Below are 26,250 nucleotides of genomic sequence, written 5' to 3' on the forward strand. Positions count from 1 at the left end.
TTTTTTTTCCCACCTTATCGCATGTATAATTTGATATATCAGTATGGATTAAAGCCAATAGCCATTTTAAACCAGCATATGCATCTCATTCTGTCTGTGTCTGCTGCTCTGCCCATCTGTGCTGGGCTGTCTCGCTACTTAATGATGAAAGAATTATGATGTCTGTGTATTATATGGCATTCATTTTTATGCTGCCTGTATTGTATGGTGGTCACTGGGAGGCTCTCTGGATTCGTATTGTACTTGGGTAAATGCCAAATACATAACCATTTTTAAATGAAATGAGTCTGATAACCTCTCCAATTACTACATACTGTTAAAGCTCTCTCTCTCTCATGCATAATGACACATTGCTATGACTTTTTTGGCCATAGGAGTAAAAAACGACCATCGATGATTCAAAATCATTAATGGTTTATACCCGATGTAGAACAGTTTTGCCATTGATAGGAGAGAAGCAGATGGTTTCCCTCCATCGATGTCCAGCACAAACAAATAGTTTTTTTCTTCTTTCCCCCAAAGGGCCGGAACATGAAGCATAGCTCCGCCCCTGACAACCTTGAAGCCCCGCCCCTGTGTTTTGATTGGCCCGCAGGTCAATAAGTCAAAGAAAATGGGTGACCATCGATAGGTAAAAACATTTGATGGTCATCCATTGCATAGTATGGCCAGTTGCAATGGCAACGATGGCCGTCCCTACATAGGCAGAGTCTCCCTATCTTATGTGGTATCCCCTTCCCAACTTAAGCTGGAAGTTCTATTAAAGATGGGATGTTCCCCTAGCAGCCAATCAGATAATACTTATTTATTTAGAACCTTCTAGAAGATAATAGATAGAATATCATTGGTTGCTATGGGCAACATCTATTCTTCAATAGAACTCCAATCTTCGTTATTTGACCTCATACAGGTAACTGAGGCTGATTGTAGAAAATGACTGATATGCATGTTTTTTGTTCTATACGTTCATACTAGATAGTACAGCGAAAAGCAGACTTACTGGGGTATATGTTCCCTTTAAATTGTGTTGTCTGTAATATGATATTCTCCAATAAAATGAAATATGTCTTATAAGAGTACACTTTGCTCTGTATTGTATTTGCATGTTCCCTATGTGGTGTTTATCAACTGTAAATATTACCGCTCTGTGCTGCTCAGCAAACCAGGATCGTCCCATTCTAAACTGTTTGCAGTACCTGACATTCTCTTTCTTTGCACAGGAAGGAATCTCATTATGGAGACGCTGGGTAAAGGCTGATCTTATCTGATCAGTGCTCCAGCAGAAATCTCAGGAGTAATGTTAGGAAACTCTCTCGTACTGAAAGGGCTGGGGGTACCTGGCAGAGACTAAAGTTGATGAGTAGACGAAATCGGAATGATAAGAGAGTTTAACCTGTTACTACAAAGTAGATACAATTCAAGTTTTGGAGGTTGTTGTTTGTGTTCTTCACCAAGGCCTTTATATAATTCAGGGTTGCTAGCATCCCCTAATGACTGGGAGGGTCCTGGAAATCGGTCCTGGAAATCAGGTCCCCATCTCAGCCCCCCAGAAAGGAGGCAACTTTCCTGGAAAGCCTTCCAGCTTCTGCAACACCCCTCCCCCTCGCCGCGAATTACAAATCACGTCATTTTAGCCCCACCCATCATAGTGCAATTCCTGAAATAACAACATTGAACAGCGGGGGTGGCTAAAATGGTGCAAACTCTCTGTCCACGCCCCCAAGAAATTGCCCATCCTGTGGCTCCGCCCCCCGCCCACTCCTTTTCTCTCCCGGTGGCAACCCCAGCCCCCTGCCTCACTGTGCTGGTTGCCCAGCCAGAAAGTGGGCAAGTATGATATACTGTAATAGTGCACAATTGTTTATTTTTGGCATCCTTCTATACAGAACTATTTAGTGGGAATAGATCACCTTATTGACTTTTTAACTGTGCCCATCAGGATGCCAAAGGGAGAGGCGAGAGATGGAAGAGCGAGGACGGCAAGATTTGTGGTATCACCCCCTTGTACCTCTCACCTGGGCCTCCAACACCAACATCGCCTAGGAGATGTTGTATAAAGCGTTACTTAGCGTGATCTATTCCCACTGTGCAGTTTCAATGTTCAAGGCATTGTGCTGGGCCCCGCCTTCTTTTAGTGTGACATCACGCACAGGGGGCAGGGTCACCGGTGCCAGAAAACTGAATCAGTCTCCACAGTCTGGGCCGCTGTAGGGGCATTACTACAAGTACTGCGTTACTGGATGAATGGTGCTGTTCCATAAACCCTGCAAGCCAGAAGCACGGGAAATGGGGTGGGCAATGGTGTACCCACCGACACACCTACTGTAGCTACAACACTGGTAATAGGATAGGGCCTGATTATGTGATTTCCTCAACAGCGATCCTCTCTTCTCTGGATCAGTGGGTGGATTCGGGAGGCTAGTCTCAATAGTTCAGTGGAGATGTATGAAATTTGGAGGTCTCCCGGTCACTCCAGGGAAGTAGGAAAATATGGTAAAGATGTATTACAGTATAGCTGTACTGTATATAAGGGCAACATAATGTAACTGAACAGTGTATTATGATTATATCCCTTTAAAATCATATTAAAACTACGTTACATTACAAATTGCCAATTGCTAAAATTCTGCTAGAGTCTAAATAGTTTCAGGACAATTATGAAGGGCACCATTATCAGGAAAGCTCCAAACACTTATTGCAGTGCAACAGTGATCTTTGTAGCTTGGATTTAATGAAGGAAAAAAAAATGATATTCAGCTTTGTAATGCCAGGGGCGGATTGGGAGCGGGGAGCAGGGGGGGGGGGGGTGGCAAGGGGTGGGGGAGGGGGGTTCTGCCTGCTAACGCTGTGGCCAGGGCAAAGGGGGGCTGCCTGCTAACGCTATGGCCCTGGGATGGGGGGGGGGGGGTGTGCAGACACTACTCACCAGGCACCGCCGCGCTTCCGTCCGCTGGTGCAATCATCCGACAGCGGCCGCAGCCTGGTCACAAAGTGCAGCATAGCCCAAAACAAATATGGCCACCGCATATGTGCATATAATATATGCATATATGCGGCGGCCATATTTGTCTTGGGTATGCTGCCGTTTGTGACAAGGCTGCGGCAGCCCTGGAACCACAGAGCCAGAGGGAAATCTGGACCGGCCCACCGGGAAATGGCCCAGTTTCCCGGTGGGCCAATCCGCCTCTGATTATCATCACCTGTATTAGAACACCTTTCTTATCAATTAACCTGTTTATAACAGGTGATGGCAATTCTACATTAAGAGGGAAGTCCAGGAGCAGAGCATTGTGTCCTTGTTGGAATGGGTCATGTTGGGAGGTATGCATAATGCTATAAATGTTATAGTATATTTGTAGTAACAGATTTAAATGTAGCGCACCACATTACACTCTCCTCTACACGAGGACAGCACAGGTGTCGTGATCAGAAACAAGATCACAATCAGGCTGATTATCTCCGACACTTCACTTGTACACAGTGTATCATCATCATTCACTTATCCAAACACCACCACTAATGGCATCAGTTCTTCTCACCTGTACACCAGGGAATCATCTAAAGAGCTGTTGTACTGAATCTGGTACATGCGGATGCCAGGGATATGACGCTCCGATGGCCACTGGATGACAACCGAGGTGGACTTCAACTTGTCCACCACAATTCTTCGATCCTGTAGGTTCTTAGTGTCATTAAAGCCAGACTTGGTTGAGGTTGTGATGTCAGAGGAGCCAGGGTCAGGTTCTTTGATATGAGCCGTGTTATTAACCAGCAATGGAAGGGGCACTATTGCCACTTCCACCTTGGCATTGGCCTCTCCAGCTGCATTGGATGCAATGCAGTCGAACAAACCACTGTCCTTGAGTGTCGTTATCATAATATCCAAGGTTCCATTGTCATGGGCTACAACCCTTGGTGTATTGTGGATGAGCTTTCCATCTGGGCCAATCCAGTGGACTGATGGTTCTGGATCTCCAACTGCCTTGCACTTGAGGCTCACAGATTGTCCTTCCATGACAAATGTTTTGCTAGCATAGTGTCGGGTAATAAGTGGAGGATCACAGATAAACTCCTCCTCTGGAATTGACCAAAAATACTTATCCGTTAACTGCTCTGGGGAGGCACAAGTCTCCAAGTCATCCTCCCTTGTCAATCTTCTAAGCCATAAAAGTTCACAATTACAGTGTAGAGGGTTTCCTCCAAAGCTGATTGCCAGAGAAGAATGACTGGTGCCCTTTACACTGGCCAACACCTGAGACCTGAGGAAAAGGTTGTCCGGAGGCAGTTTGTGCAACCGGTTAGAGGTCATGTCAAGCCTCACTAGCTTATGCAACATAGTGAATGTACCTGCAGCAATATTGTCAATCAAGTTATGGTCCAGTGTTAAGGTGTTCAGATTGACCATCTGCCCAATGTCTTCCCAGGGCAGCTCCTCCAGGTTGTTGTAGGACAAGTCAAGGTCCTCCACAGTTGATAGAAACTCAATGAAGGCTCCTGGCTGGATAGTATTGATCTGGTTGTTACCTAAAATGAGATGGCGCAGATTGCCCAAGCCACGAAAATGCTCATTCCGCAGGGCAGAAAGACGGTTGCTATTCATGTGCAAGGCTCTTAGAGAACGCAGGTCAGAGAACGCCAGTGGTACAATTTGGCTTATAGTGTTCCGCGACAATGTCAAGTGCACTAAGTTGGTCATGTTGATAAAGTCCTTGCGTCGAATGATGGTGATAAAATTATCCGTCAACCGGAGCTCCACTGTGCGGCGGTCAATGGCTGGTGGGACGAAGAGGAGTCCTGTCTTGGCACACAGCATAGTGAGGGTTGGAGAGTTGGTCTGGCAGATGCAGCGGCCGGGGCAATGCTGCGCTCTCCCAATGTACCCCAGAGCTCCCATCAGCAGCAGGCATAGCAGCTTCTCCATGGCCCCTTGGCCAAAAGAGTCTTCGGGGAAGAGAGAGAGAGAAAAAGAACATTGAGTACATTATAACTACAAATAAGCACTATCATAAATGACAAATTTGCATAAAGAATTTCATTATTACATATTAAGTACCCTAGGGCAGTCAGTCTGAACATTTAAATCCCTTGGATAAGTCTAAAAGAAAAAAGTCCTACAGCATAACTGCATTACACAAGCTTCTCTTATCATTCAAGTGTACAAGTAAATCAAAAGATTAAGCAGAAAAGGGGGTGGGGGGGGGGGATTTATGAAAACTTGTTTCACAGAAAAGGAAAAGGTGATCTTTGTCCCTAGTTACAATCATATTCTGCCATTTCTCTTGTTCGGTTCAAGGGTTCTATGTACAAAGCTTTGGAGAGCGATAAAGTGGAGAGTGAGATAAACTACCAACCAATCAGATCCTGCCATTTTTCAAATACAGTCTTTAGCATGACAGTTAGAAGCTGATTGGTTGGTAATTCATCTCATTCACTTTATCGCTACCTGACCTTTAATACATCACCCCCAGATTATGGAATATCATTGGTCGCTGGGGTTTATACAGTATGATAATTGCCCTCTGCATCAGTTTTCAGAAATGTTCCCAATTCCAGGTATCATTGTAAACAAACCCACCGAGGTACAGTATATGTGGTTAGGAAAAACAAATTCCCAAAGTATATTTATTACTAATAAAACAATTTTTTGCAAGCAAGACCTGTCAGGATGTATTAAACCGTCTATAGAGGACAAGCTAAAAAGCTGTCAATAGCAATCAATCAGCCTCCAAGATACTGTATAGGATATTCTGGCCAGCGTTCGTTCACACTAGGACCGATGTTTGGCATATGCGCATGCGCAGCCGCATTCCGATTAGGACATGGGATAATCGGTCAGGACCTTACAGTTGGGAATGCATGCACTCTATTGGAACATCCAATAATAGAACAATAAAACACATAAACCCCAACCCTGACTGCCAGATGGCTGTGCCAATACAACTTACTGATGGAACCATTACTCTATGTACATTGTGCTACAGTGCCAGCCAGGTAGCCTAAAGCCAAAGTCTCCTTCACACACTACAAGCATTAGATCCTACATGCCAGCAGTATAACCGTTGTTACATGCAGGGACGGATTGGACCGCCTGGAAACCGGGCCCTATTCCGGCCCAAAACTCGTTAAAAAATGGGCCGGCCGCGCTCCCCCCTGGGCTGACGGGGATGGCTGCTACGCATGCACGATAGCGCACAGCACCTCCCATGGGCTCCCAGCTCCCGTTCCCCCATCTGGATCCAGCAGAAAGGAGCAGGTGAGCCCGCCCCCCTCGCATTACAAACACCGCCACCGCCCTGCACCCCGCATTACATCAGTGGCCGCGAACCCTCCCGCTTTACATACGCCGCCGCCTAACTCCTCCAAATACATACGCCGCCGCCAGTCCCCTCTTATTACATACGCCGCACCGCCTATCCCGACCCTCCACCCCCATCACATACGCCACCTCTGCCAGCACAGACCCCCCCCCCCCCCCATGTTCAGGCCCTGAACATGGGGGTCTATGTACTAAGCAATGGAGAGACACAAAGTATAGGGAGATGATGTACAAGCCAATCACTTTATAGCTTTCTATTTTCAAACGCAGCCTCTAGCATGGCAGTTAGGAGCTGAATGCAATTCTTAGTAATACATCTATACATCTATAGACCACTAAAGTCTTCATTCAGCAAATGTACAGTTAAATGCATAGCAATATACAGTATACAATGAATTGTAAAACTGTTTTCCAATAAAAGACATTTCAAGACGTTTTTGTAATAATTTATTTGTTCTCATATTTCCATTGTAAATGTAAGAACTAAATAATGCACGGATGGACGGCCGTGCGCCGCACTCAGGCACTATGGTAGGTATTGATCAGTGAGGCAATGGTAAAGTATTCAGTGTCCTGTCTTATGTTACCGGCATGCACAAGCTCTAACTGCGTCAATATTAAACTACAAAATCCCCTGACCTGGCCTAGGCTCAGGAGAAGAGTAATCATGGATATAATCAGACTCATTAGACATATGGATTATTTACAGTAACTCAATAGTCACAAATCATATGTGATCACTATGAGGTGAAAGGATATATGGCTCTGTAAATGGCTGTCCGGTATGTCTCATTTTCGTATCTTTCACTTTGGTTCTCGATCTTATACCCTCTGTCAGGAATGCAGAGAAGAGAGTCGGGTTCCATTTACAGATGCTTCTTGCCCCCTCCTACAGATATAGCCATCCTCATCTAGCCCTTTAAAGGTCCTTATTCTAGTTCACTCTTTCTGACAAAATCCTTCTTAGATGGACAAAACCATGTGCACTGCAGGGGGGCAGATGTAAAATGTGCAGAGAATTAGATTTGGGTGAGTTATTTTGTTTCTGTGCAGGGAAAATACTGGCTGCATTATTTTAAACTGCAATATAGATCTCACTTTGAAGTAAAACCTCACCCAAATCTAATTCTCTGCACGAGTTACATCCACCTGCAGTGCACATGGTTTTGTCCATCTAAGAAGGATTTTGTCAGAAAGAGTGAACTAGAATAAGGGCCATGGGGCAGATGTATCATAGCAGCGCTTATCGCGCCGCTATGATACTTCCTGCTTCGCCTCAATAGCGAGGGGAAGCAGGAAGGGACATCGACAAGATGTATTAACATCTTGTCTGCCGAAGCGGGGGAGCGTTAACTCCCCCCTCCGGCGATGTCCCTTTCTGGAGATAGCGCATCAGTTAATACTGATGCGCTATCTCCTGTCCCCCGGCCGGCCGCACTGGACATGCGCGGGATCTCGCTGTTCACGCGAGATCCCCAGCGCAGCCCAGACCTAACAGCAGGGACAGCGCTGTCCCTGCTGTTTAGATAGGGCTTCGCCAGCCTGATGCTGGCGAAGCCAAACCCGGCTTCGTGCGGAACGGTCAGCGATGCTGACCGTTCATACATTCGGCCTGCTATCATTTTGATAGCAGCGCCGATATGGATAGGGGCGCATAGCGCCCCTGTCCATTACCGCATCCCAGCCGCTTCATACATGGGGGAGAAACGGTATCAGTGCACATAACGTGCGCTGATACCCTTCTCCCCCATATCGACCCTTCATACATCTGCCCCTCAGTGAGCTAGAGCTGTTGGACTTAATCCTCTGCTTCTCCCCTACTGTATTGTTCTATGTATTGTATTGCAGCTGAGAACAATACATGATAATAAGCCATGGCGAGCCATGGTTCTCCAGAGAAGGCTAGTATTAGAAGGCTACATCTGTATGTCCCAGAGAGCCAGCAGCTGCACTTTAATCTGCAGTAAGGGACCTGTTCCCCTCTCTGCACCACAGCCTTCCGATGAATCCCCGACATTCCGATCAATGCCAAACTAGGCCTATGAACTGTAAAAATTGAGCTTGATAAAAGTATATGTCTTACACAGCTATGTTGGTTAGGAGGGCTGAAGCTGGTTTGAGAATAAAGTGAAATATGTAAGACTAAAAGTGCCCATTCACTAGTAAGATTTATCTTCAGATCTGACTGGATAGAACAAAAACATGGTTATGGATGAATGACAGTTTGTCAGTTTTCCAACATTTCCAAGCAAATGGTCAACTGTCATTTTCTCTCATCCATAACCATGTTTTTGTTGCAACCAGCCAGATCTGAAGATAAATCTGCCTGTGTATGGCCACCTTTACTTAGTAAATTTACTAAGATGGGAGTTCTATTTAAGATGGGGTGTTACCCTTAGCAACCAATCAGATTCTATCTATTATCTTCTAGAAGCTTCTAAATACATATCTTAAGTTACAGCATGGCAGGTTTTCCCATCTGGCAAAACATAGGCTTCATAAAATGGGTACACTCCAGAGATCCCTAGCATAGTTCCCCACATTCCCCCCCAGCCTGTTGCCCAGCCGCTAAAAGGCATTGAGAACCCTGACGCTCTGCTCCGGACAAACATATAACAGGAAATAACAGGTGCTGTTAATTAGCAGACAGTCAGAAAAAACCCGGACTGGAACAAACATAGTAATTAAAGAAGGTTGATGATAAACGGACTGACAGAGCTTAAAATCAAAGCCTGCCCTGGGTATAGGCCATTTAGGCAAATGCATAGAGAGCTGTATCTCTAGGGTGGCCTGCCTACACTTTGTTTAAGGGGCACCAGCTAAAATTTGGCCTAGGGTACCAACTTGGTCGGGCAAGGATCTTCTTAGGTCCTGGGGGTCCAGCTTTCAGCTTTGCTGCGCTGACTCGCACAGTATGAAAGGCTTCCACTCTAGAATCCTTCAAAAACTCCAGACTTACCTGTTTACTCATACATTTCACTAACATTTAGTTCCTAAAAAATACAACGCAAATGCTGACTTTTCTTTTCTGTTAAGCTTATTTTGTGTTTTCTGCTGTAAAGGCAAATGTAAAGCACTTTGAGTCTTATTGGGAGAAAAGTGCTATATATATATATAACATTATTATTATTATTATTATAATAACTGTAATTGGATGGAATAGCCTAGGGAGCAATCGCTTTGATGGCTGGAAGATTGTCTTGTGCGAGGGAGGAAAATCCTTTGAGTGGGGGCAGCCAGAGAGAAGACCTGTAATTGGCAATCTTCGGGAGATGAGTTCGGAGTGGAGTACATCAAACTAATTGCACCTTACTGAAGTCAGCGGCAAAAGGTTTCTGGCCGGGCTACAGTATTTTGTTGTTGTACTGGAGGGCTTTGTAACCTAGCACTTGCCATTGAGAAGGGCAATTGGACCTTCAAGTTTGTTGTTTGGCATAAAATGAGCTGCCGTTGTTGAACTCATTCTTTTTTGCGCCACCATAAGTTTTGTGAATTTTAAAAAATACGTTGACCATTTTTTTTGTTCCATCCGGTTTTCAGTGTCATTATTTTAGATACGGTATTGTTAGTAATGCTGAGTACCCTTCGGTCTTGTTTCCTATCTGAAATGTACCCATAGGGGCGTTTATTGGTGCAGTCGTGTTTATGCTTTGTGTCTTAGCAGATCTATTTAATATTGGATTCTGTAAAGTTCAGGCAACAAATACATTGACTGACAGATTGGATTACCTAGAGTAGTGATATAAAGAATAACATACTTCTCAGGACCAAGCCTTGTAGTACTCCACTTACGGGGACATTTCTAAGACGGGAGTTCTACTTCATATGTAATGTTGCTATGGGCAACCAACAGTGCCAGATTAAGCCTTCGGGGGCCTGGGGCACTTACAACAGGGCAGCCCCCTTGTACTTGTCATTACTGGCCGAAAACTGCATGGGAAAATATTACACTGTCAATACACAGAGTAAAGGCAGTAGGAACGTTGTCAATGGGTAACTGCAGGGGATATGTATATAGCCATTTTGAGCAATTGTGTTAGGACCTGCAGAAAAGTGGGGTCCCGTGAAGGGGGCTGCAGGCTTAAATGCATTGATCAATTCATGAACTAAATCTCCACTATTTATTAATATCAGTTAATGGAGCGAGTGCAGAGCCCCCTACAATTTCTTTTTAAACAATGTGCTCACAAGCCATAGGGCACCCCAAAACTAGGAAAGGTGAGTGCCGATGTTTAGTGTATATTGTTTATTAGTCTTATTGTGGTCACATTCTCTCATGCACCCTGTTTTAACCTATAGTGCATAGCTTATGTTAACCATTTCCTTAGATGATTAGTGACAAGTGTGTTGGTAGCTGCTCACATATAAAAGCACAGTCTGCTGTGAGCTTTAGACCAGATAGCATGCCTGGAATCAAACATTAATGTGATAGCTGTGTGTTTTATAGCCATTTTGAGCGATAGTGTTAGGACCTGCAGAAAAGTGGGGTCCCGTGCATAGGTGCCGATTTATGTTTTTGCTGGTGGGTTCTCAAGCCAAAAATATAGAGTGGCTTCATGGGGAAGCAGTGTGGCCACAAAATAATACCAATTTATATTACGGAGCACAGTTGTCTCCAATATTCAAATTACGGCAACAGAGTTCTACATACATAAATGCCCCCACAGTGCTGGTACATAAATGCCCCCACAGTGCAGGTACTCCACGGACAGAATACACTCTTCCCGGCATACTGTTTCCCAGGTGGCGGGTCCGGTAATGTGGGTGCTGCAGCCTCAAATTAGCAAGTTAATATGGCAGTCCAGCAGCGGGACTCGGGCCCGTGGGTGCTCATCGATTTCCGTGGGTGCTCGGGCCCTTGAGCACCCACAGAATCGGCACCTATGGTCCCTTGAAGGGGGCTGCAGGCTTAAATGCATTGATCAATTCATGAACCAAATCTCCACTATTTATTAATATCAGTTAATGCAGTGTGTGCAGAGCAACTACAATGTCTGTTTAAACAATGTGGTCACAAGCCATAGGGCACCCCAAAACTAGGAAAGGTGAGTGCTGATGTTTAGTGTATAATATATATATATATATATACATACATACATACATACATACATACGACATGAAAAGCCTATGCACTACCCCACTGCCATGCACAAAACCTTAAACTAAATAAAAAAAAAAAAAAATCATGCCAACCATAGGGGGCCCTTAGCGATAGATTTCTTCTCATGCCCAGAGGGTTACCACCAACTGTGGTGTTTGTGTCGGTATTTTAGTTAAGCTGGAGATGTGGGGGTAAATATACTAAGATGGGAGATCTATTGGAGATGAGATGTTGCCCGTAGCAACCAATCAGATACCTTTATCTTCTAGAAGATGCTAAATGAATATAAAATAGAATCTCATCTTCAATAGAACTCCCATTTTAGTAAATTTTCCTAATTTATTTAAAGTTGGAGACTGAGAGCAAAATTCAGATGTGATCGCTGGGCTGCGAGATTGGTCTAGACTTACTCAGGGTTTGCCATGGCCGTGGAGAGAAGGAGGCTGCTGGTGACATCAGAGGCCCTCCTTCCCAACAGCTGGGGAAAGCCTCCGTTCTCCGGGACACTCCCAGAAAGCGCTGGCTTACCGCCCCCAGCGCGAAGGTCAATCACCCTGCGGGCTAGCCATGGCAGGCTCCCGTCGCACAAATGGCGTGGGGATGCGTGCTGTGCTACGTACACCTGCGTGGTCATTCGATAATTGTCCACGCTGTGCACAGCTGAGCGATTGAGTTTGAATCGGTCCCTTACGCAAAGGAGGGGAACTATTAGGAATTTAATACTTAAAAATCACTATAGAGACAATGATGTCGCCCAAAACATTCTAAACACTTTTATTTGCTGGAATGTGCTATCTGGCTGTCATTTATCCATCATTTATAAAGTTGCGACTTGTGTGTGGCAGAATGTGCAAGTACTGTGACACCCATGTGCACTTTAATACTCCTAGGTGCGTCCTAATACGCCCCCATTGGTCGCACCAGGGGCCTAATTCAGCTTCAGTTGTCATTTTGTGAAAATTCACAAAATAACGATTGCTGGCATTAGGTAACGGTGGCTGCCCAGCACAAGGCAAGGGCTTCCTGCTTGCTGGGTCCCTCCCCTGCATTTGCATTGCTATTGCGCAAGCACTTCACTGTACAGCAGAACAATCACACATTAAGGTTCGCCACTTAGATGAGGAGCCAGTCATGAGACGGCCATTTTTTGACATCATGCAGCCGATGAGACCCACCCTCCTCCCCCAAAAAATACTTATGCGTGCGCAGCACATTTTATTAGGGGTGCACTGTCAAAGGGTTGTGTCTAGCACCACCTATTGGGCATGTCTAACGCCACAAATCAGGCGTGTCTACCATCATCTATTGGCACTAGCTACAATATCAAACGTCTCTCAGCCTCACCATAATCCCCTGCCTATTTCAGTTGTAATATTTGAATTACTCTGTGTAATGTATGTAGTGATGAGACGATGGTCTAGTACAATTAATCATACAAAACACACATAATTAATGGATGATCCGAGCAGTGGCGTAACTATAAATTTTGCTCCGCCCAGCCAAAAAAGTTTGTGGCGCCCCCCCCCCCCCCCCCCAGGCTCCTCTCCAGCATTTTTCCCCAGCGTGTGACGTGATGACGTCACACGCATAACGGAGAAGCTGAAGCAGGAGAGAGGAAGAGAGACCAGCAGACACTGCTGATTCCCTCGGCTCCGACGCATCCCAGCACGCCCATCCTTTACACAGTAGCCAATAGCCAGCTCTGTGTACAGGCAATTGAATCAGGGGGGGAATTTGTCGTCTCTGCCGTGGCCGCATCCGCGCTGCGGCTGACTCGCCTCCGGTGCTCAGCCAGTGGGCAGTGGCAGGCAGCAGCATGTCAGTGCGTCGAGCGGGTGCTGGCGCCCACATAGACCCCACTGTGGCTTTCTCCCCCAAGCGGCAGCTGGGGCTGCCTTACAGTAGTTACGCCACTGGATCCGAGGGCCACCGGAGGCCCTGTAGCTAAAGCGCCATAGCAACAGGGAGGTTTGCAAAAGGGCATTAGGGGGTGCCCGTGCACACCTAAAACTCAATGCCTATATCTGCAACACAGACATGCAGACTGTATGCGACTCTGAATCAGGGACCGTGTAACAGCCACCAATACTTTACTCCTGTAACAGCCTCCGACACTGTCCCGCTATTTTATTCGCCACTTTACTGGTGTTCAGGATGATTTCCCTCTCCATCCTGTACTTCACAGAGAGCACACACCGCAGAATTATCCTGAAACATTGCCGCAATCCCTGAGACTAATGGAATTATGCGCGTATCAGTAGCGTGCTTCAGGCGAATATCCTTACTACACTCTATGTAATGTCCTAATTGTATTTGGGGATAATTCAGGCCTGAACACACAGTTGCGAATTTGCACGGCAGCACAAAGTTAAGCTCCCCCCCCCCCCCCCAGAATGAAATCCCACCTTGCAATTCAATGTGCTCCCTATACAAATGAATGTGAACATCTACACATTCATTCGCAGCCATGCGAATATGTCCAAAACCCATCGTAGCAGACTCACCATCGATTTCATTGCAGGGCGGCGCCTGCGTATTACGGGCTGTACGAATGTGCAGTGTATCAATAATTGCCCGTTGTGCGGATTCGCATCCGTGCAGTCAGAATTAGTCCTGAATTAGGCCCTATGTGTAATCCCTTTCTAATTGTAAAATAATATATTTTTTACAGGTACAAAACTCCCCAAACGTTTACTTTGGGATAAAGCCAACAGGCCTAAATGTCCGCTGACTTCTTCCGAGATAACGTTAGTTGAGAAATCCTTATTCCAAGGAAAACAATAATTCTCTTTCCTTTTGTAGAAATGTGAAGGTCTTAAATTGGACCTGTCACCTAGATGAAGAAACGACCCATTTATCTGCTGTGGGCATGAGCGAAAGTTGGTAAATCTATGTGTGTGTGTGCCCAGAGAGATTGCAGGGTTGACAATCTGACATCTGTGTATGAGAAATGTCCAAAACACCAGTGAAAGCCTCCGCTGGTAATTGTTTGTGAAGCCACCAGCACCTCCTATACGTTAGCCCCGTGTGTATGGCCCAGGCCCAGGTGGGTATACTGTATGTCGTTCACGGTGACCATCATCCTGTGCTCCTAACCTCTTCCTCTGCCCGTGTTTTCGCCACATGTATAGATTGCTTAGGCTACTGGGAAATGTATTCCGTAGAGGGGGGACGAAGCTTTTACTGTCTGAAAATCAATAAGATTAGACTGCTAAGGTTAAAAGCAGATCAGTGCTGGAGATAGAGCGAAAACAAGCTGTGGTCCGAGCGTAGATAGCCTGCAGATCACCGGTTGATGGAATCAGTTACTCACCTCCGTCATTCCCCACTTCCACCGCTATCTGCCGCTTTTGCTGTGTAAATATTCTTTAGTGACATTTTCCTACAGAATTTCCTGACAAACGACTTTCTTCATTGATTCGTTATTCACTGAGCATATCCTTGAGCAGGATTCAGAATCGAAAAGTGATCCAAGGACCGAAAATAGAAGTCTTGATAACAGCCCTCAGTGGCGTAACTATAAATTTTGCTCCCCCCTAGGCTCCTCTCCAGCATTTTTCATCAGCGTGTGACGTGATGACGTCACACGCATAACGGAGAAGCTGAAGCAGGAGAGAGGAAGAGAGACCAGCAGACACTGCTACTTCCCTTGGCTCCGACGCATCCCAGGCCGCCCCAGCACGCCCATCCACCCGCCCATCCTGTACAGTAGCCAATAGCTGGCTCTGTGTACAGTAAATTGAATCAGTGGGGGGGATTTGTCATCTCTGCCATGGCCCCACCTGCGCTGCAGCTGACTCGCGTCCAGTGCTCAGTCAGTGGGCAGCGGTAGGCAGCAACATGACGAGTGCGTTGAGTCGGTGCCGGCACCCACACAGACCCTGCTGCTGCTTGCTCCCCCTGCTGCTGCTTGCTGGGGCTGCCTTACAGTAGTTACGCCACTGACACCCCTTACACATGTCTTGGTAGGGACTGACATTAATTTCAGTACTTCACAACAGGCAATGATTGGACCCAATTTTACTGCATTCAAGCAGGTCTTATTTTCAGCGGCCAGTGAAATAGTAGTAACAGAATACCTTCTAATTGTCCTGATATTTCGTGGGACAGGCCCAGGTTTTTGGGGGGGACTGTCCCACATCCCACCCGGGCCCAGCAGTGTCCCGCGGTGGGGTGCAGTTAGGATTCCTGCCTGCTAACCACTGCTCTCCTGAGCAGCATCTCTTCAGGGACTGGGGACATGGCCAGCAGCTCACAGAGCACTGGCCATGACCTCCACAGCAGGGGAAATGGGGGCATGGACTTGCTGGATTACGGTTATCATAGGCCACACCCTCAAAATTTGTCCTGCTGCCACCAATACATTTGTTGTGAGGTATGGTCATAGAAAATGTCTTCCATCGACACTTAGGGAAAGATTTATCAAGCTTTAAAAAGTGATAAAGTGGAGAGTGATAAACAACCATCAAAACACCTTATAACTGCCGTTTTTCAAACCCAGCCAGTAACATGAAATTTAGGAGCTGATTGGCTGCTTGTTTATCACTCCCCACTTTATCACTGTTTGAAGCTTGGTACAGCTGGGCCTGGGCAGTTATAGGAAATGTTCTTCCGCTGCAGTAAATGTTTCCAGGGGCAGCTGAGCAGTGATAAATCCCATCTCTAGGTGATTGTCACCAGGATTGGTGTGAGTTACAGACAGGTTATGTACACCATTGACAGTCACATATTAACACACTATGCTGCCGCAGTAGTATATACATTGATATTAAACTACATAGTTGCCTACCCTCCTGCATTCTGCAGGAGACTCCCTGAAATCACAGCAATCTCCCTCTCTCCCTCATTAGTCTAGCAATCTCCCTCATGTCACCTAGCCCACATTACACTGATACATTTTTGGGGGAAAAAGGAATGAGAGATAGATACGTTTACATTGAATCATCAGCACCATTCCCCAGCACTTATATAAGTACAGTAGCTCTTACTAACTGCTTTGGGGCTCATCTACATTTGTATATAAGTCATTTTAAAAGATTCCTCTCAGATGTAGCAGTACACACCCACGCTGCTAGGTGCCACGTGCACGATCTCTTTTCCCAATCTCTCCATATATGGATCTAAACACGCCCTTTGGGTGGAGCATGAAACGCCCCCTCAATGGGGAACTGTGCAAAATTCTATTACCAACTATAATCTCCCTGAAACTAGTAGGCAAGTATGAATTAGTATTAGGATGCAACTCAGGTTAGGCTAAAATATGAGTGTCGACATCCTGACGGCCAACATTCATAATGTCGGAATCGGTCGATATTGTGAATGCTGCTGACAAACCAAACGTGTTGCATTATGGATGTCAACACTATTTAGTGATTCCCCTCCTGGAACTAAAATCAGTGGTTCTCAAACCCGGTCCTCAGGACCGCACCCAGGTCACTCGGAATTGCAACTGTCACATTTTAAAAATCTGCAGGTGACCTTGAAAACATGACCTGTGTGGGGCCCAGAGGGCTGTGTGAGAACCTGGGTTGTATATAAAGCAAGGGGTCGCCACTCAGCTTTTCAAGGACAGTTAAACAGTTGGCATACAATTCCTTCAGACACCCGCGTTTCTCTCAGGGTAACGGTAACCTCTGTGTGATGTCATCGCACCTCACCAAAGCCTGAAGGCACCACTCACTGTCAGCAGCAGAGATTCATGCAGAGTACCTGTAAGTGAGGAGCATTCCAATGAAGCCCAAGTCAATGAATACAGGTTGAGTATCCCTTATCCAAAATGCTCGGGACCAGGAGAATTTTGGATAACGGATTATTCCGTATTTCGGAATATTTTAATATTTCAATGATGTATTTTGAAGTATCTTGCATGTATGCTGTATAAACACATAATATACACACAAATATATTTTATTACCACATAAAATACACACAAATATATTTTAATTGTTCAAAAAACAAGGTTTCCAAACGTGAAACAAAATGTGTGTACTATCTCAGCACTGAATTTAAATGCCAAGCAATCATTGTCTTGCACATATATAGTGCCAGTTACATATCATGTCCCCAGTGATGCTGTTACAAATGTCCCCAGTGAGTTTTTAGCAAAAAAAAAAAAAATTTCACTTTCTGGAATGTCCGTATTTCGGAATAATTCGGATAACGGATATTCGGATACGGGATACTCGACCTGTATATTGTTTTACAAGCACACTATGGGCCTTATTCTGGCTGGTGCGGCCGGGCCGTACACGTACGTCCCGGGGTTTTTTATGATCTGCGCATGCGTACATTCGCTAATGCGCAGGCGCGAACACTCCACAACGCTTACGGACGGGTCTCTACGTGCGAAAAAACCTATACGCGAGTGTACGGGCATTGGGGGCGGCATAGGGGCGTGATGAGGGGAGCGGCCGAAATAATGAGGGAAAATGGGCGTAAATATGGGCGTACACGGGGGTGTGCACCAAAAATGAGCGGTGCTACTACCGCACGATCGACTAAGGCACCGTTCATTTCGGACACAAAACAGGCGGCCGCCAACCGCCATCTCAAACCACCCCTACAAATACCGCATGCCAGCATGCGCCTGGGTTTGCTAATTAACGCTGATTACTACTCAAACACATACACCTGAATGTAATAAGCAATGCTGCAGTCTATTAAGTCCAAACCATGATTTCACTACCTGCAAGCCACACACAGCACTCAAACACATTGGAAGCTTATCTTTCTATACTTCTCTACATTTAAAGGTTTGTTTAATTTAAGGTAAGAATCTTTTTAAGACCTGCTTATATATGCTAAGGTAGCTATTTGCTAAACAGTTGTACACATTCACTACGTGCTTTCATAGACTTTACACAGTAGCACACTCAATCTACACAAGTCGACATGTGTCAACGTGTTCACTCTAATACAAACATAGGTTTTGTATTTATGATACAATAACATAAACCACATCTAACACCTACAAAGGATGTTTCAGCAATGTTTGAAGCCCATGCCCACTATTTTGCACACAATCTTTGTATAGTACCCAAAATACAGAACTGTACCACTATCTGATCTGCTATGAATTGGATTTGACTACACTCTGGATGTAAGATGCCACCAATCAGGATTCAGTATTGAATCCCGGCGGTCGGGATCCCGGCGTTCAGAATCCCGACGCCGGAATCCCGACAGCCAAAATGCCGACAAGGGGGGGACGTGGATCGCCCGGTGCCTCGCTACGCTCGGCACACTAATTTATTCTCCCTCCAGGGGTGTCGTGGACACCCCAGGAGGGAGAAAGTGTCGGCATTTCGGCGGTCGGGATTCCGGCGTCGGGATTCTGAATGCCGGGATCCCGACCGCCGGGATATTAACTGCATCCCCACCAATCACATTATTGCACTCACATCTCTCTAACAAAGGATTCCTACATCTGCTTATGACACTGTAAAATCATATATATTTAAAAACTTATACATGTTTGTTCACAAGCAATTTTATCATGTTTGGCCGATTCACACATCTTTTTTTAGGGAGGACACATATGCATTCCTACACAAATGTACCTTTTGACCCTTGTTTGTCTGCCTCACCCACTCCATGAGGAAAGCATTGTTCTGGACCTGCTTTTACCTACTACTGTAGGAGCTACCTCACCTGCACACAAACTGCTTTCTCACCTATTAAGTTGCTCTGCACATGTGCTGACACAAACTAATTAGCAGGGAAAAGTTGGATAGGAACATGGGAATGGCCATGGAGAGGGTTACACATGGGAAACTTCGACCACACTTCAACAAATGTTCAAAAATACCCTGGTCAGTGAGTACACATAAATGTAGTATTTGTTTCACACAAGAAATTACACATACAACAATTTTGTTTTAATTGGTAAAATAAATTTATTTGCTGTTCAGCATCACAGCTTAGTAGACACTTTCATGTCATAAATCAAATAAACAAATAAAATAGACACAAAAATAAAAAAACAGCCAGAACAAGAGGTTGCATATCTCCAAACATGTGTTACCCTGCAAATGCAATGGTGAAAGAAATGGGGACACCAGAATACGTACTGCAACAACCAGGGTGAATACTAAGCAAGATACACACCACCAAAAATGTATCCTGAATTTGTAGAGGTCAAAATAAGAACTTTAATGCCCATGGCACGAAAATGGATAGATGGCCAACTCAGGAAGTGGATGTCCAGTGCAATTTAAACATTTGGGGTCCAACCACAGAGGAAGTGAACCAGGTCTCATTATTTGGGCCCTTTTTTCCCCCTTTTAGATGGGGCCTTGGGGACAGGGGCCTTTGGCTCAGCTGGCTTGCGGCGTCTTCCCCTAGTGGACACAGGAGGGTCAGCAGAGGTGGAAGGTTGGGGAGCAGCTTGGGGTGGGCCAGCAGATGGGGGATTGTCCCTTAGGGACCTGGCGGTGGTCAGCAGCTCCGCAAGAATGTCATTCAGGCGGCTGAGGTGTTGGCCAATGCTTTGCATGCCAGCCGCCAGAGTGTCATTCATGCGGTTGAAGGCCTCACACTGCTGCCTGTTTGTGGCCTTCCAATCCTCCAAAAATTCCCCAATCTGCTGCTGACGGAGCGCAGCATCCACCCCTTGCTGCTCGATCCTCTCCAGCATCACCATCATGCTCTCATCCCATGTCTCCTGTGGCTGGGGCTGGGTGTGTCTTCTTGGTGGAGGCTGGACCACTTGCTCCACCTGTGGCTCTGCAGAGGAAGATGCTGCCGGTACATCCTGGGTTTCTGCTTCTGCTAGGATAATAATTGAAAACAATGTCACCATCACATACGCACTAAAAAATCTCTTTCAAAATACAATGCATTACTGTGACTTACCATCAAAAGCAGCATCAAAGACCTCCGCCGGGAGCTCACTGTCCATATTGGAGATCCCCCTGACCTCGGCCACATCAATGACGTCCAAGGCGTCCTGCTCCAGGGGGGTATACTCCAAAGTATCGGGCATAGGACCTCTCCCGGTGGACATGCTGTGGTTGTACCGGTCAGTCATCTTCCTCTTCAGTGTACTTTTGAAGTCTGTCCACCTACAAGTTTAAAAATACAAATATCACCATGAGATATGTGCACCACTGTGCTAGTGAACATCATGACTACGTGACATTTCCTAGTGTGGGTGATCTTATGTTTTTTAGCCATATGTGTCCCACACACACATTAATGTCTCCATTAGGAGGCATTTCAGTGTCTCATCTCATTCATTAGGCCACTAAATGCACATACATAGATCACTATGCAGAAATGACATCATCCATGGCCAAATTAGGCACCTCCACCTGTTGTGAAACTACACATTCCACCATAGCTTGACAGTGTGGTTATTATGGAGTCATTTAACTATGGGATGGCATACTGGGATGTGTAGTTTCTCACCAGCTACATGTGCACAGTTTGCTCATTCTTGTTTCAGTTGCATCATATGGAACATGTAAAGGTGGCCATACACGTTACAATTATTGTATACAATATTGCATCTCATAGCATATCGGTTTTGCGATGAGATCAGATTACATGAGATCTAGTACAAAAAGTATGTGCTGCACATACTTTTTGTACTCATCGCTAAACCGATATGCTATGAGATGCGATATTGTATACAATATTGTATACAATAATTGTAACGTGTATGGGCACCTTTACAACAACTCTTTCCAAAACACACTTTCTCTTGTCCCATCACATACTTCACATACTTCACATGAGCAGAACTGTGCCCATAACCTCACATCACACCAATGGTGCATGTTTCATATATCAATGTGGGTTATTAGACATGGTTGTGTTCACATGTGACATTGAAGTGTAGCACTATCTACAAACACACCTTTCTATTATTCTCAAAACATACATGTAACATATGTACACACATATGACATTATCAGGGGGACAAACACACTTGCCTTTTCTTCACCGATAGCCAATCTCTGACCACTGGTGACACCTGGTTCACTTCCTCTGTTATCTTGTCCCAAAGGTTTCTCCTTGCACTGGCACCCGGCTTCCTGGTTGGCAATTCTATCCATTCACGTGCTCTGGGCACTAAAATTCTTAATTCTGCCTCTACAAATGCAGGGTTTCTCTTTTTGGAGGTGGTATCCTGCTCAGTCCTCACCCTAGATGTTGCAGCTCGTTTTCTGGTGGCCCCAGTTCTCTCACCATGCACCTGCTGGGTCACACCTGTTTGGAGAGATGCAACCTCTTGTTCTGGCTGGTTGCTTGGCCCTTGTGGAGCTGGTGGAGGTTGAACAGGGCCTGTTAGTGAGGGGCCCGCTTGGTCTTGCAGGCTACCTCTCTCTTGAGCCCTCCTTCTCCGCTCCTGTTCCCTCTTCTGTAAAGCTTGAAGCAGGGATTCTGCTTGTGCTCTCTGTAGAGCGTCCTCAGCTGCGGAATCGTCTGAACAAGACATGTTTGCAGCAATTCTGGCCTGCATCTGACTGAATATTTATATGTTAATCTCCCGCCATGAACAAGGGGGGCGTATATTTTTCCCCGCAATGTAGTTGCTAATTTACGCCGATATTTCCCGCCGATAATTGCCGCTTAAATTACGCAGGTCTCCACGCACCTGATCAATCACCTGTATATGCACATACACAGGTTGTGGAGCATTGTGTGCCACATCGTGAAATGTGTGCACTTGTCAGTCCAATGATGAGTGTTTTCAGGTATCTGTTGGAGTTCGTGTATGCTTTGTGAGTCACATTTCAAAACATCACGTTATAATGCTTTCCTTACATATGTAATGAGTATGAAATTGTCATACACCAACATGTTGCATTGTGCCCCTTTTAGCAGCGTATTTATTAGTAGACGGTTGCGTGTATTCTTTTCCGCACACTGTATATACAGTACGTCTCTCCATGGAAATGGGTGTATTGTGCCCCTTTTAGCAGCGTATTTATTAGTAGACGGTTGCGTGTATTCTTTTACGCACACTGTATATACAGTTCCTCTCTACATTGAATGCATGCTGTTGGTTATGGTGTGTGTATATCGGAACGGTCCGCGTAAGTTTCTATTCGCATCCAGTTTGTTCATGTAAGAAGGATTAATAAAGTTAATACTAAACAAACAATTTTTTACACCAATCAGCAAGCACCAAAAGTGATATATGTACCTGCAATTAATAACTGCGCCATTGCCACTATGACTTCAACCAGGGCTAGGGCGTTTTCTACCCAGGAGCTATTGGCCTTGGTTGAGGTCATGGACCGGCGCCTGGGGCCCAGGGGCCCTTATGTGGCGAATATTGACAAGCGGCGGGCATATAATGCTGCCCGCCGGCTAATCTTCGCCCGGACCGGCGTTCACAGAAGCCTGGGCCAAGTTGAGCGGCGCTGGTCTGACCTGCGCCGGCAGCAGCCAGTCTTGCTATCATCACTTCACCGCCATATTGCCCGATGTAAGTTTTTATTTACTAGTATGACTGCGTTTTTTTGCAATGTTTTCTGTACTTTTTATAAATATGTTCCTGAGTATGGGGGTGTATATGGGGTGTCTAGGGGGTGTATATGGGGTGTATAGGGGGTGTATATGGGGTGTATATGGGTGTATATGGGGTGTATAGGGGGTGTATATGGGGTGTATAGGGGGTGTATAGGGGGTGTATAGGGGGTGTATAGGGGGTGTATATGGGGTGTATAGGGGGTGTATATGGGGTGTATATGGGTGTATATGGGGTGTATAGGGGGTGTATATGGGGTGTATATGGGGTGTATAGGGGGTGTATAGGGGGTGTATATGGGTGTATAGGGGGTGTATATGGGGTGTATATGGGTGTATATGGGGTGTATAGGGGGTGTATAGGGGGTGTATAGGGGGTGTATAGGGGGTGTATATGGGGTGTATATGGGTGTATAGGGGGTGTATAGGGGGTGTATATGGGGTGTATATGGGTGTATAGGGGGTGTATAGGGGGTGTATAGGGGGTGTATAGGGGGTGTATATGGGGTGTATAGGGGGTGTATAGGGGTGTATATGGGGTGTATAGGGGGGGGTTTAAGTAGTTGCTCAGTTTTTGGGTGTAGCATATCAATTAGTTTGCATGATAAATGTCTGAAATATAACAGCAATGATAATTTGGAAGGTTATGAGCATGACTAATGTGAATTTTTCTTTCCCCCTTTTTTATGAAACCCAATCTTCGATTTCTATGCCATCAACATGAACATTTCAGCACGGGCAAGAGCCCGCATAGAAGCCCGGGAGCAGGCAGCCCGGGACCAGGCAGCCCAGGAGCAGCCGGAAGAGGAGGAGGAAGAGGAGGAGGAAGAGGAGGAGGAAGAGGAGGAGACAATGGGTCAAGCTGGGGCCCACCAAATTTCCCCATCCCCTTCCCCCACCCCCTCCCCAACCCCCACCCCCTCCCCCACCCCCAACCCCCACCCCCACCCCCTCCCCAACCCCCTCACCAACCTCCACCCCCTCCCCAACCCCTCCCCAACCCCCACCCCAACTCCCACCCACACCCCTACCCCCACCCCCTCCCCACCCCATTTCCAACCCCCCTACACCTCTCCACCACCCACCCCCAAACCTCTCCAATCCCCACTCACACCCACTACCAGCATCCAAAGTCCAATCCCATCCCCCTTGCTCCTGACCCCCCCAACCACCGCACACCCAACCAGCGGCGACCAGGATGGCTCAAGTAGCCGTAAGTAAATAATGTGTCTAATGTTTACCTACACATTTCTACACATAAACAATCACAACAACCACATATGTGTATCCAACATCAACATTAGTTGCAACATATCACTGCAGGGCGACCATGAGGTGTGGCCTGTCCTTCTCCAGTAACAAGGGTCCCCTTGGTGGTTTTTTGGAGTGTGGCCATGCCTCACCCCTTGAATAATTGACATAACAGTACATCCAATGAGATATCCGACATTAGTGGTGTTGTAGTTATGTGGCTCCAGGTGTTGGGTAACTCCACTTCCCAGCATGATGTGCAACATAAATTTATAGATTGTTTGGTTAATAGTGTGTGAGGCCATGCGGATGCATGCTTTACAAACATAGCTTTAGGCCTATAATTTGTACAGCAATGTCCTAAATTTCAAATAGTAAGGAGTGCTTAAGCCGCAACAATGTCATAACCCTTAAATAGCACAGCCTAATTGTGAGGTTAGAGGAGAGTCCCCCAAAAACAAACTACCAATTGGGATACAGCATACATTCATCCAAGAAGGAGTAATTTAATTAATGTTATTTACTATGTACAGTATGTGTGTGTTAACATATTATTTTTTAGTACTGTGTTTACAGCAGACCCATCTTCAATGTAGTTTAAAAATGTATGTGGCCTTCACACATAACTCACAACTTTTTATTATGTACAAATACAACAAACATTTGTGTATGTTATATATTAATTTTTTTTTTATCCCTTCACTACAGACACTGAACAGCACCAGGAGGAGGTGGCAGCCCTTATTTGGGAGATCTTCCTGACCCTCCTATATTTGCAGATTCTTTTTGGCCTACTGGAGGCCCGCATTTAATTTATTTTTATCCCCCCCCCTTATTATGTTTGTTAAAAATAAAAGTTTCTATTCTGTTATAAATTGCCTGTGTTTTTAATAATAAATATGTTAGAGGGCTTGTAAGGGTAGGTACATACAGATGTGTAATGTAAGTTATATTTGTAATTTGAGGTGAGGGGTAATGATTGATGTGTGAATGTGTGTGTTTTTGAGTAAAATAACACATAGTGAAAATGCATGAATGTTTAATGTTGTTAGATTAAAACATCACACATAACATCAGGGTAGGTATACATGTTACACATTTTGGACAAACTAATTATGGACATAATTTAGTACATATACAGAAACACCAACATAACTTGATTTAAAAGTAACAGCAATATGGGGACACATAGATAGTGATTAAAATGCCACATTAGAACTTAACAAATATACATGTAATGAGGGTTAAAATGTTGTTTTATTAGGGTCTTTATTAAGGTAGACAATTGAGTTAATAGAAAACAATAATTGAATAACAAATAGAATAATTAATTAATTGTCAGAATTATAGTTGAAAGATTTGCAGGTCCATATATGTGAAGGGTATGGCAGCGTACACGGACGTACGCTCACTCTCACGAGCGGTAACATAAGCTGAGTTTTCCATTGAAAACAATAGGGACCCGTCCGTGCAAGCTGGCGTACGCTCAGATCTCCGCAAGAAGTCGGTGGGAAGACGGACGAGAGACGTCCGTAAACGGCGGCGTACGCTCTGTTGTACGCCAGTTGTCGGAGTGTAAGGGCTGGGCCGTCCGTGTACGTTGGCGTACGCTCAATTGTACGCCACTCCCCTTTGACGTTGTTTCTGGCCGTACGTATGCGGCTGAGTTGTGGGTGGACTTAACCCCAACGGCCGCGTACGGATAGCGTACGTTAATAGTGAACGTACGCACGTTTGGCCGCTCCGATCAGAATAACCTCCTATGTTATTATCGCACCACGACGTAGAGCACGGCAGGGTATGAAATACCGCGGATCGACACATAAAAAACCCGTGAAAAACTCATGTCGACATTTTGACTGTCGACCTTCCCATTGTCAACTAATGCTTGTGTTGACCTTACGACCCTGACAACCTTAGCCATAGTGCCCTATTTCAGGTGTCGACCTAAACCCTGTCGACGTATTGAATGTTGACCTTCATTAGCTACATGCACTGAAACCAGTTGGCGAAGCTGCTGCACCTGTCCACAGCAGGAACGTCTCCTGTATGCCGGGTGCAGATGGATTCCGGCTGCTAGTAATGATTTATAGTTGTGGACAGT

General features: G+C 45.6%; 1 protein-coding gene across 3 annotated transcripts in view; it reads right to left on the minus strand.

Annotated features, from left to right (window-relative positions):
• The window catches only part of LOC146036126 (leucine-rich repeat and fibronectin type III domain-containing protein 1-like), a 181,172-nt gene that overhangs the window by 15,912 nt on the left and 139,010 nt on the right, over positions 1–26,250 (minus strand). For all 3 annotated transcript variants that reach the window (XM_083159956.1, XM_083159958.1, XM_083159957.1), the window contains exon 3: positions 3,540–4,941. In XM_083159956.1, the coding sequence (XP_083016082.1) occupies positions 3,540–4,921 (1,382 nt within the window). In that variant the 5' untranslated portion in view covers positions 4,922–4,941. The remainder of the gene's footprint in view (positions 1–3,539; positions 4,942–26,250) is intronic.

Source organism: Crinia signifera, chromosome 9 (assembly GCF_055691185.1).
Source record: "Crinia signifera chromosome 9, ASM5569118v1, whole genome shotgun sequence".
Lineage (NCBI taxonomy): Eukaryota > Metazoa > Chordata > Amphibia > Anura > Myobatrachidae > Crinia > Crinia signifera.